General features: G+C 46.4%; 1 protein-coding gene across 1 annotated transcript in view; it reads left to right on the forward strand.

Annotated features, from left to right (window-relative positions):
- Nucleotides 1–12,805, forward strand: part of thada (THADA armadillo repeat containing) — a 502,870-nt gene that overhangs the window by 417,543 nt on the left and 72,522 nt on the right. Inside the window, exons 33-35 of the mRNA XM_085980649.1 lie at nucleotides 471–543; nucleotides 640–796; nucleotides 3,309–3,440. Coding sequence (XP_085836775.1) covers nucleotides 471–543; nucleotides 640–796; nucleotides 3,309–3,440 — 362 coding nt within the window. The remainder of the gene's footprint in view (nucleotides 1–470; nucleotides 544–639; nucleotides 797–3,308; nucleotides 3,441–12,805) is intronic.

Consider the following 12,805-nt stretch of genomic DNA (forward strand, 5'->3'; position numbering starts at 1 on the left):
GGTTCCTCCTCAGGACATATTTTAACACCCAATTTCCATATCATTGACCTGCCCTTTCAGATAGAGTTCCAGGCACACAATGTCACTGGCTTCATGTGGAGGCAAAATGCTATGAGCAGTAATGATGAACAACAGTGGAAAGTTAACTTCTCAAGCCGAACATTTTCTACCAAATTATGCTCCATCACTCCAGGGTGGCAGTCATCTTGGTGTCCAATTATCCAACTGATTCAAACATGCAAGGTCCAAAATTTGAATCATGATAAAGAGTTGGGAACAGCATGTCTGTATCCATGAAGCACAAATATTTTTGAGGATATTTAAAGGTATACCTTGAAAGGAAAAAACTTGGCAACGACTAATTGGTTTTTTGTTTGTTCATAAGCTGAATATAGATAGTAATTGCACCTTTTATTTTGAATTTAAGCTGAACATAGACATTAATAGTACTTTTTCTTGTGAATTTTTAGCGTTGAGATGCAAAGTGTTACACTCACATTGGCTTCAAAACTGGTGATCCATCTTGTGCTGAAGAAGCAGGAGGTAAAGGAAACAAACTACTCGTATAATGATGAATCAATACGCTACTTCTGAGAGAGGCTTCTATAACGTTCTCATATATGTCTCTGTTCTCAACAGAAATCCTTGGATTCCATAAGTCAAGACCTCAGACAGTGGGTTCATTTAGTTGCACAGAGTTGTGGAGTTGAGCAGCAGACAGAAATCCGATTGACAGCTGCAAAAGTCCTCATTGATGCTGTCCCATCTTTGCTTGCCAATAAACAAATCTATTTAGGTGAGTAAATACTTTAGGCTAAATAGAAGAGGTAGGCAGGAAATGTATTTGCTGCTGCTCTGTGAATAGATGCTTGAATCCAAATACATTTGCATGTGATTTGTTTACATTCTTCCCCCAGAGGCATTTGTAAATACATTGTACAGTAATCTCAGCTTGCTTTATTCATTGCACGCATTTATAATGTAGTCCATTCTTTGATGGCTTTAAAATTGCTACGACTCATTGAACTATCACCTCATACAGTACAATACTTCTTCACATTTAATCAAAGCCTGCTATAAACACACTGAGTACCCCCCTTAAAATCTTATTTTACACACATTATTTAATCGTAATTGAAGGCTCCACCTTGTCTGGTCTGAACAGGTCTAAAATATGTCAGTTCATAAAGAGTACAGGAAACTTTTTTTTATCCGGCACGGACGGGACCGACGTGGTGCCGGTTCATCAAAAATTCCGGATAACTGAATGCTATAGTAAAAGATACGGAGCTGAGAGCTCCGTATAAAGCAACAAACCCTGTTGCTTCAAAACAATGGCCACAAGTTGCAAGCATCTCTGTAGCTTAGCAACAGCTGCAACCACACCCTTGCACAGCAACACATGGAGGAAAGCAAGTAATAAAAGTTACCTGAACCTACTCCTGAATTTTGCCGGTTAACCGACATTTCCGGTTATTTAGGTGCCGGTTAATCGAAAGTTTCCTGTAGTTCTAATTGCTTTCATTGATTTCAAATCTTGAGTAGATTTCATGGTTTTCCTGTGGAGACTAGGTCTGATCCAGATCCACCTACCTGTACTTGGTACGTAAAGATTCTGTTCAGATAGACATCTACATATAACGTTGTAGACTGTAGGATATTTTGATCAGGTTCCTTCCTCTGTATGCAGCAGAATAAACATACATTTTGATATCGAGAGTGATTTATTAATATGACATGGCATTTGGGACCCAGACCAAAAAAAACTTGTTGCAATGAATAATTTGTTACTGTATAAGCAAATGTAAATGTTGCAAATTAAATTGATTGTGAGCTCACTTATTAGCCTAGTAGCTAAAGGCACTACCAAGGTGTAGTATGCTACACAGACCAGAAGCTCTCAATTCAACTTGCACTCTGTGGAGTTAGCTGATTTTAGCAGGGGCAGTATGTCAGGTGCTAAAATTGATCTTACCGTCTATGAATAGGAAAAGTCAGCCCAGTACCTTGCTCCCAATCATAATCCAGTGACCCATGCTGGAGAGTATGGCCTAGAAATTTAATGGCGCCACGCATATTTTTCAGACTCAAAACTCAGACTAAGCATCCAATATGGCGGGCAGGGCGTGCACGCTCATTATGCACTGGAAATGCGCCACCCGCCATATTAGTAAAGGTAGAAATAGAAGCATCCAGGGTCCATGCCTAAATGAAGCGTTAGACCTTTGCATATGCAGCTACTGGGGCCTAATGCTTGTTTGAGGCCCTCTTTGTAAAATTGGACTGCCGCGAGTGCAGCCAGCATCTGGCCGGATACGTTTAGGAAAACGTGATCTACAGACCACCTAACCGGCAGTCCTTAAAGTGACGGCTGGACACCGCCACTAAAAAGGTCTGTTTAAAAAAAAATACTTACCTGACTTTGGAGCAAATCCCGGCTCCACTGCATTGCCCAAGACCGTTGCAAGCCCCCGCTCGGCCCCTTCCCACTCCTGATTGCTCGGCCCCTTCCCACTCCTGATTGCTCGGCCCCTTCCCACTCCTGATCGCTCGGCCCCTTCCCTCTCCTGATCACTGTCCATCTCCCTCTCCTGATCGCTCAGCCCCTTCCCTCTCCTGATCGCCGTCCATCTCCCTCTCCTGATTGCCGTCCCTCTCCCTCTCCTGATCGCCGTCCCTCTCCCTCTCCTGATCGCCGTCCCTCCCCCTCTCCTGATCGCCGTCCATCTCCCTCTCCTGATCGCTGTCCCTCTCCTGATCGCCGTCCCTCTCCCTCTCCTGATCGCCGTCCCTCTCCCTCTCCTGATCGCCGTCCCTCTCCCTCTCCTGATCGCCGTCCCTCTCCCTCTCCTGATCGCCGTCCCTCTCCCTCTCCTGATCGCCGTCCCTCTCCCTCTCCTGATCGCCGTCCCTCTCCCTCTCCTGATCGCCGTCCCTCTCCCTCTCCTGATCGCCGTCCATTTCACTGGCGAGATCCTGGGGCTGCCCAGCAGACAGTGAGGCCGGTGCAAAGTAATTTCTAGGCCTCTAAGTATTTGGACATTAGTTGAGAATAGGATACCTTTTACAGTGAAATAGCCTGCCAACTTTCACTGCCTAATCTCATACATGAGGTTTGGTCACTTGACTGAGGGACTAGTGGGCTGCCATACAACCATTCAAAAATTGGTTGGGGGCCCAGGGAAGAAAAACTTATTGTTGTAAATGCAGTCCATAAAATTTGCCCTTGTAGTATTCTCTACATTTGAAACAGTATTATTTTGGATACCTTTCACTATGTAATTCATAAACCCTCCCTTGCGATGCAGATCTACTGGATACTTTAACACTGTGGAGATGTATTTTCACCCTACTACAAGATGAAGAACAAGTGGTGAGGGACAAGACCGCCGATATTATACAGATGATTCCCCCTTTTCTGAAGGCTTGTAAAGAAGATGGTATGATGCTTTTTTTTCTATTTCTGAAAGAGAAGCTGAATATGCAAAAATTATTTTGGTTACATATATAAAAAGTATATACATCTAGGCTATAATAGTGGCCAATCATGATTGAAACACAAGGTACATAGAAACATAGAAGATAGGAGCAGGAGTAGGCCATTCGGCCCTTCGAGCCTGCTCCGCCATTCAATGTGATCATGGCTGATCATCCAAATTCAGTACCCTGTCCCTGCCTTTTCCCCATATCCCTTGATCCCTTTAGCCTCAAGAAATATATCCAACTCTTTCTTGAATATATTTAATGAACTAGCCTCCACCACCCTCTGTGGCAGAGAATTCCACAGGTTCACCACTCTCTGGGTGAAGAAATTCCTCCTCATTTCAGTCCTAAATGGCTTACCCCTTATCCTTAGACTATGACCCCTGGTTCTGGACTACCCGGCCATCAGAAACATCCTTCCTGCATCTAGTCTGTCCAGACCTGACAGAATTTTATAGGTTTCGATGAGATCCCCTCTCAATCTTCTAAACTCCAGTGAGTATAAGCCCAATCGACACAATCTCTCCTCATACGTCATTCCTGCTATCCCAGGTATCAGCCTGGTGAATCTTCGCTGCACTCCCTCCATGGCAAGAACGTCCTTCCTCAGGTAAGGTGACCAAAACTGCACACAATACTCAAGGTGCGGTCTCACCAAGGCCCTGTACAACTGTAGCAAGACATCCTTGTTCCTGTACTCGAACCCTCTTGCTACGAAGGCCAACATACCATTTGCCTTCTTAACCGCCTGCTGCACCTGCATGCTTACCTTCAGCGACTGGTGCACAAGGACACCCAGGTCTCTTTGCACTTCCCCTTCTCCCAATCTATTGCCATTCAAATAATAATGGCAATAATGGTACATATTTGGAAGAGTGAAGGCAGATCCATCTTTGCTTTGTGGGTGCTTAATTTCAAAACTACTGTATATTTTATGAAGGGACCATATGCACAGTATTTCTGTGAGGTCTGTAAGGACTCCGTACCTCTGTGTCCTTGTGTAGAATCACGGAAAACATCTCGAGTGGTAGAATGGAAAACATCTCTGATTGCAACTGATTTTAACTTCGGGAAATGTAGCTGCCATTTATTTACAATCACTACTGTGTTATAGAAGCAGAAGCTTCCTGCAGGCTAAGGCCTCGCTCCTTTCTCACCTCCCTTTCCCCCCACAGGGTGTTCACTCTTGCTCTGCTGTGATTCAACAGGCGGTAGCAATCTCCTAGTACCTCACCCAAGTGACCATTCTTAATGTATGAATCCAGATAGTGGGTGTCAGTTGGCTATTCGACCAATGAGAGTATTAATGCCAAGCCTGGTTCGCGCACACACTTTTACAGTAGCCATCGTTGGACAGCGATCAGGAGCAGGTGCCCTGGATTATTTTTTTCTCTGCCTTCCTACTTTAGATCCATTGCAGTGCCCCATTGATATTCTGGTTGAAACCAGCTAATCAAGCACAGTCCTGGAGTAGGGCATGTATGAGGGCTCATTACTGTATCTGGCAGGCCCTTTATCTGCTAAAGCATCAGGGATCTTTCATACTACTTTTTTTTTAAAGCTATACCTGTTTGTATTGCACTTTTGAATCTAAATGGTTTGAATCCCAGCCTAGATAAGCCAATAGAATAATTCAGTCCCTTTTTCTCTTTATTAGTTTATACAAATTTTAATTTCACCCCGCATGTAACTAGAAGCATGAGAATTTGTCTAATGGCGATGCCTATTTGTGGCAATCTACTCACAGGGTATTGCGTTCTAACCAAACTATATAAGTGATTTTCTATCCTGAGTGCTGAATTTAATTCACCAGTAGATAGATCCATGCTGGGAACTATATTTGAAATCAGTCTCTGTCTTTCAGTGCTGACTAACCAGTTTGATCATTTTCACCAATATAAGATTTCCTTTCATTGAACATTGTTGTTTGGGCACACTGTAACTGTATGTTCATTCATAACCATTCATATTAATACAGCAATTTACTGTGGTGTTTTGCTTGTATAATGGTTATAAATTGGATTCTTCGTGGTAAGAGTGAAATGTGAAGGGTATGTTTAATTTAATAAGCTAGATTTTACAAAGGACTGCAAATTTATTAGGTCAATGGTGCACTGATATCTTCCAAGTTTTATTGAGATGAGTATATGGCTTTCCAGTTATAAGGGAAGTAAAGCTTTGAAAGAAATGAATTCATGTATGTATCATGTATAATTCATTATATGTTATTCCTAATAGTATAACAAGGATAAGGCATGGATTTTGAGTTAATGAAAGTGTGAATATAGTCTCTTACGCACCCCCTCGCCTTCCAATAATTTCTTCCATTCCTGCAGCAAATGAAAAATATTTATTTTAGATGGTAAAAGACTTCATTAATGAACTCCCCCTGCGAAGAATTATCAGAAGCTGCTCAGTGCCTATACAGCGATAGTTTGTCAAACTGGATTTTAAGAAATCTTGTATTTATTTTCATTTATGAAAGTGCATTAAGTGAAATGTTGCACTAGTTTTTCCTCATTGCTGTCTGTAACTCACTCTACCTTCTTGATGCTGACACTCGCTTGTGCAACAATGCAGACACAAATAGTGCAGTAAGGAAATACATGGCATTGAGTCAACACTAATATTCAGACTGAAATTTTAAACATTAAAAAAATAGCCTTGAGTGTTCTGTGTCCTTATAAGATATTGATATGGTGTGTGACATAACACAATGGCACAGCTTTTCTAGGATGTGAGTATATTTGATGCATGTTTCATATGACAGCTCATAATGATAATGAAGGACTCTTTTCTAAAAGTTCCCAATAGCACAACTGGGAAGATAGAGCAGAGTACATAAAATTGGTAGAGCTGTACTTGACTTAGTTAAATGCAGCACAGAGGTTCAGTGTTTGGAGCTACAGCACTCTTAAGTTGCATGTGTCACTGCATTGGTTTGCACCCACAAATCGTCACACTGAGCGTTCCATGTCAACTTTACTATCAGAGGGAGATGCTGAATGGAATCTGAGAAAGGGATGGAAGGAAATCACCTTCAGGTCATTTCTTTCCCTGAAAAGCAATACTGGCAGAGTCCTGGTTGAAGTTGCCTTCTTGTTTATGTCAGTAGGTAATGGCGGATTGCTTGGAGAGACCCAGAAGGGGGCAAACAAGGAGAAAATATCAAATAACTTTCCTCTGCCTCAAAAAAGTGTTTTATTACATTTCCCGATGGGAAGTACAAGCACTTGGAGATTGGGATGGCGGGGGAGTGAGCAATTTTTTTTTCCAGTTAGAGTAATTAAATAATTCAGGAGTATCTTGTTATGCTGGACGTGGCAACAAGTCTAAAGTTTATCAGTCTCTCTGCATTTTCTTACACCAAACTTCCTGTCCATTTCATTTTCCATCTTCAGATCCTCATTCCCTCTCCCCTTCTGAATTGTATTGTATGTAATAGCTGATAGATAATTTCCAACAAAGAAATGGAAAACTACCTGAAGCTATCGCAGTTCCTCTGCTAAGTCAGAACCTGTGTATAATTGGAACATTGGTGATCAGCATGAACCTTACGGTGATGGGTGTGTTGGAAAATAATGTTTTAAATCGGGATGGCAGCAAACATTTGGAAGATTTTTTCAAATAACAGACATAAATAGAAAATGATGGCATATGTCGTCTCTTCCTTAAATAATTATGTTACGAAAGTTTGAGTTATGATTTGACACTAAGATTTGTTTTAAAAAAGATATAGTGGGCAGCATTAAAATTGTACTACAAGGGTATGCCACAATGTGGTTAGTACACAGGTTGCAATGTTGTCAACAGTTGTGATTTCATTAAGAATTTACTGATTTGTACTATTATTTTAGAACATACATTTCATGGCAATGCAAAGGAGCAAGAAAAATAATATGTGTTTCTCCTTTTTATTCCTGTGAACCATATACTTAAAACAATTGTATGAAATCAATAAATCATGAACAAATTCAGTGTTGGCACCCATTCGCTGAATTCTGCCCATTGTTTCCCGCAAGAGAGCTAGGGCAGTGGCTGAGAATGAGGGGACTTACCCCAGGTTTCTCTCACCTACATGTAATTCACAGAGCCATTAATCTTGCTGTGCTAGTTTCTGATTCCATGACTTCCTGAGAAACCAAAAGAATCTGCTTCAGAAGATTTGTTATGTTTTGCAAACATAGGCACACATAAAAGGTAACCCTTGTCAACTATCTTTTTAAAGCTTTTTGGCCTAGAAATTCGGTTGGTAGCGCCGGCGCTGAGCACCTAAACAGACCTAGAATTGGGGCGATGCCCTATGTTGGGGCGGACGCTATGAAGATAGCGACAACTCGGATATTGACTATACATTTAGCGCCTGCGCTAAGTGTTTGCGCGCGCCCGCGAGCGCAAGCAGATCATGACGTCATTTCAGTGTGCAACGCCTTCTAGGAGCAGCTGAGCGCATATTGGGTGGCGCCCGGAGCCTTAACGCCTAGCGCTATTAGTGACAGTTCGAGGGAGGGCTAGCAGGCCCTTCTCGGAGTAGGGGGGGGCGCTATTTGAAGGGGACAGCTCTAGTGCAGAATCCTCAGCCACTTGGCCTGCTCATTGCGATCGCTGCTGGATAGAGTTGGCAAGCTACTGTGGAGCGGAGTTTTGGGAATTGAGCTTTACAGTACTTGGGACCTTCAAACCGAAGCACTTGCAGCACTACACCTAAAAGCCTTTTGACCAACTTGCATCGGAATGCGAGCTTCTTTGCAGGGCGACGGCCTCATCGCCCAACACTGTGAAGGGGCAGAGAGACGGCGGGAGAGAGGGCCGGGATTGGCCAGAAGGAGCAGGGGAAATGGAGGTCGGCCAAACCGACGGGATGCTGCAAGGGTCTTTAGGCAGCAGGTGACAAGCCTTGACATGTCGGAGGAGCAGTGTTTGGGAAGGCTCCGATTCCGGAGGGACATTGTTACTGATCTGTGCCACCTGCTTGGTCAGGACCTGCAGCCGCGTGAACGGTGCAGAACCTCTCTGTCCGTGATCGCTAAACTGACTGATGGCCTCAATTTTTATGCCAACGGATCCTTTCAGTCAGCCATTGGGGACATTGCGACTGTCGCTCAGGTTGCAGTCCACTGTTGCATCCGGCAAGTTACAGATGCCCTTTATAGGCGAAGGCGTCAATTCATGACCTTGCCTCTGACCCTGCACAAGCAGGCGGAGCGCGCAGGGTATCGCTTCTATTGCGGACTTCCCCATGGTGCAGGGGGCGACTGACAGCACACACGTGGCTTTGAGGGCGCCATGCCATCATCCTTAGGACTTCCGCAACCTCAAGGGGCTCCACTCCCAAATCATCATGGCAGTCACTGCGCATTTCCCAGGGTGCAGCCACGATGCCTTTATCCTGCGGTTGACCTCAGTTTGTAACCTTTTTGAGGGGCTGGCTCGAAGACGAGGCTGGCTTACTGGGGACAAGGCCTATCCTCTCTGGCCATGGCTGATGACAACACTCCGTGTGGCCAACACCCCAGCAGAAGAGCTGATCAGCAGCGGCCATCAGGCGACCAGGCACAGTAAACAGCACACTATTGGTGTTCTCAAAAAGCGTTTCCGATGTCTGGAACATTCGGGGGGATCCCTGCAGTACTCGTCGCAGCAAGTGGGACACATCGTCGTCGTCTGCTGCATGCTCCACAACTTGGCGAATCGACGCACCCAGCCAATTCCAGCTGTCCCTCAACGACCAGCAGAGAAGGCGGAGGAGGAGGAGGAGGAGGAAGAGCAGGCGGAGGAGGAGGAGCAGGAGGAAGATGGAAGGGCTGCTGAAAGTGGAAGGGCCATACGTCAGAGGCTCATCAGGACTCGTTTCGAGACCCCTGTGGTGGAATGATGAGAGTCTTAACTCATGCGCACTTTGGATGTTTGACGGCCTCTGAATGCCAGCATCACTGAAAGTAGTCACGTGCACCATGCCACATTGAAACTTCTGTTTATTGGCACTAAAGTCTTTCATTACAGCAAAACAACGTAATGTCAACAGAAACCATAAGTTACTAAATAACTGTGAACTCTTCGGCAAAGCCGCAAAACTCAACAAACCTCCTGCAAATATAACAACAGGTGAGGGTGTCCTTGAATTTTGACAAAGAAACGTCTCAGCACCTCCCTCTACAACTGGCCCCTTGAGGGAGAACGACTTCTCTTTCGCGCCCGGCCCCTTCCCTCCCTGCTGCTCCTACGTAATTGGACCCCAGTGGCGGGCTCAAGGCTGGGGGACGCCTGCTCACTGTGTGGAAGCGCAGAAGCCCCTGAGGTACGGCCTGGCCGACCTCTGGTCTTGGAGGGTGCGGACGCAGGATGCTTGATGTGACCATGGCTGGAAGCAGTGTGGCCTGCAGGTGGTGGCAGCTGCACTGCAGACGTCCCAGCGCTGGCATGTGCAGTGGTCTCCTGCCGAGAGAGGACACCTGCACCATGGTCGGACGACACACTGGCTATCTGAGGGGAGCGGCTCGGCTCATCCGCCACAATCGCATACTCCACTGATTCCTGGCCTTGTATGGGACTGGAAGGGCCCGGGGTGATCCTAACTGATGCAGAGAGGGTGGCTGCAGTGAGAGATCGCGTTGCCTCAATCTGGGTGTGGAGGAGCCCAGCAAGTGACTGCGTGGCAACAGTGAGGACCTGTGTGCCAGGTGCCAGTGCTTCGGAGAAGCCCTGAACAGTTCTTTCCATTGCTTCGGACAAGGCAGGTGCCGACCGCTCCACTGCCTCGGACAAGCCCTGGACAGACCTTTCCAGGGATTGTCCGAAGCCCTGAACAGTCCTTTCCATAGCCGACTCAAAGCCGTGGACAGTCCTCTCCATTGTTGGGCCAAAGCCCTGGATAGTCCTGTCCATTGTTGCCCCGAAGCCCTGGATAAACCTGTCCATTGTTTCCCCGAAGACCTGGAGAGTCCTCTCCATTGTTGCCCCAAAGCCCTGGAGAGTCCTCTCCATTGTTGCCCCGAAGTCCACATACTCTTAGCCAATGAATCTATTGACTCAGGCATCTTCTCCACTGCAGCCATCAGCTCCGTGTGTCTGACCCGGGCCTGTTTGCTCATTTCAGCCAGGCGACGCACCTCATCTGCACTCTGTGCAGCAGTCATGACTACCTGCCTTGCCCTCCGGGGAGACGGTGGCCGAACTTGCCTATCCCCCTTGCGTTGCTGCATGCCGCTTGGTCCGGCAACTGGTTCATCCTCAGAGCCCACCCCCTCCCCTCCAGGGGACTACTATCCCCAGTCTGTAGATGTGTCCGCTCCCCGGATTCTGCAACGGCTGGTCCGGAGTCCTCCTGCTCCTCGCCTCCGGTGGCACTGGCACTGGCAGCTTCAGTGCGTTGAGCCCGAGTTGGTGCTGATTCATCTGAAAGTAGGGAGGTGGAAGAGTGGCTTTAGCAAAAGGACAGGTTTGCTGAAAGGCATGCCAGATTGCGGCAAGGCTCTGACATGGCTGCACACTGAGGATGCATGCTGGCGGGGGGACCAAGTGGAAGGCAACAGGTGAAAAAGGTGAGAGTCTTACCCTCGTTGTCGGAAATGGGGTCGGCAGATGCAGTGGTCACTGGACCAGACAGACGTCCTCCAAGAATCTGGTGCACTCTCTCCTCCAGATCCGTGAGAGTGACCACTTGTGGAGGACCGCCACCGGTTCGACACTGCTCCTTTCGGATCGTCGCCAGCTTGGACTGCAGGGGAAAGAAGGGGAAGTTCTGTAACATGATGCCTTGAGAGATCATCGCATGCCCCCCATGGTGCAAGAGCCCTTACATGAGGCCTTGAGACATCTGTCCATGTGTGTGGCCAGAAAGGGCCATGGGTGCTTGCTGGCAGATGGCCATTGGGGCATCATTGCAACAGGGTGCCCGAAGTCAGCTGCAGATGGAGGGAATCAGAAGTTTGGTAAACCATCACTCACCCTAACGATCCGTGTGAGGTCGTTGAATTTCTTCCTGCACTGAACAGGGGTCCTGGTAGCCATGCTGCTGGAGTTGACCCTCACAGCAACCTCCCTCCAAGATCGTCGGTAAGCCTTCTGATTCGGCCTCTTGCCATTATCTGGATACAGAACATCTCGACGGCGCTCAACTGCAGCCACCAAGTGGTCCAGAGCCTCAGTGCTGAAGCGCTCTGCTCTCTGTCTAACCTTCTCCATGCTCAACAAGTTTCTAACGCCAGAGAAGGGCGAGCGCCGATTCTGAGGTCTACAGGGCGTTGGGTGTTGAAGCTCAGGCTGACTGACCCACCCCTTTAAGAGCCGGCCGGTGCCTGGAAGTCTCGTGGTTTCCCGTAATTGAGATCACCTGCGCTGCGCCCGTCCGCGTCGATATTGAGTAGCGCCTGAACTTTTGCGCCTTAGGAGCACCGTGCAATGGCTGAATTAGCGCCTCAAACCCCTTTGGGGGCGATGCAACCCAATATCGCGCCAGGCGGCGATAAGTTTCGTCTGGCTATAAACTTTGCGCAGCGCCAGTTCTATCGCCTCAAGCGGGGCTATACCCAATTTCTAGGCCTTTGACTGCTATTTTGAATGAAGTTCAAATTGAATGTTCATCTTGTCACAGTAAGTTTAACGCTAAGTTTAGACAGAAGACTAGGTATAGGTTTACACTTTGCATCATTGCAGTAGTAACACGCTCAGTAGGAAGTAACCAGCTTCGAAGAGTTGCTCTCGTTTCCGCAGCAACGCCTTACTGCTGTTTCAGCCTATAAAATCCAAAATTCCATAGGTTGTTACTGTATTCTGTCAATAAAAAACAGCTTGCAGAAGATTTGGCAGACCTTTTTAGAGTTTGTTTTGCCCCTCTGAAATGGAAGTACATATTTCGTAATCCAAATGTGTGCTTTTTATGAATCATAAGGCTTGATGTGGTTGAATATATTGCTGTTGGGTTAGAGTCTATGGGTTTGGCTTTGGAGTCATGAATCAGGGCTTCAGACTGTAACCGCTGTCACTTCCTGGCAGTTAGAAAAGTATTCCCATAAATACAATAACACAGACCAGTTACCAAAGATGCAAAGACCAGACAAAGCTCCAGTCTTGGAAAATTTTCCCAAGGTTAATTGAGATAATATAAAGAAGTCACAGTAGGAGTGAAGGGAATTGGCAAGCATATCATAATAACATGAACATAGCAAACTTATAGATGTAAGAAGTTGCACAACACCTGATGAAGGAGCAGCGCTCCGAAAGCTTGTGATTTCAAATAAAATTGTTGGACTATAACCTGGTGTTGTGTAACTTCTTACATTTGTCCACCCCAGTCCAACACCGGCATCTCCACACCAAACTT

This window comes from Somniosus microcephalus, chromosome 3 (genome assembly GCF_052327205.1).
Source record: "Somniosus microcephalus isolate GS21.2 chromosome 3, FLI_Smic_1.0, whole genome shotgun sequence".
Classification (NCBI taxonomy): domain Eukaryota; kingdom Metazoa; phylum Chordata; class Chondrichthyes; order Squaliformes; family Somniosidae; genus Somniosus; species Somniosus microcephalus.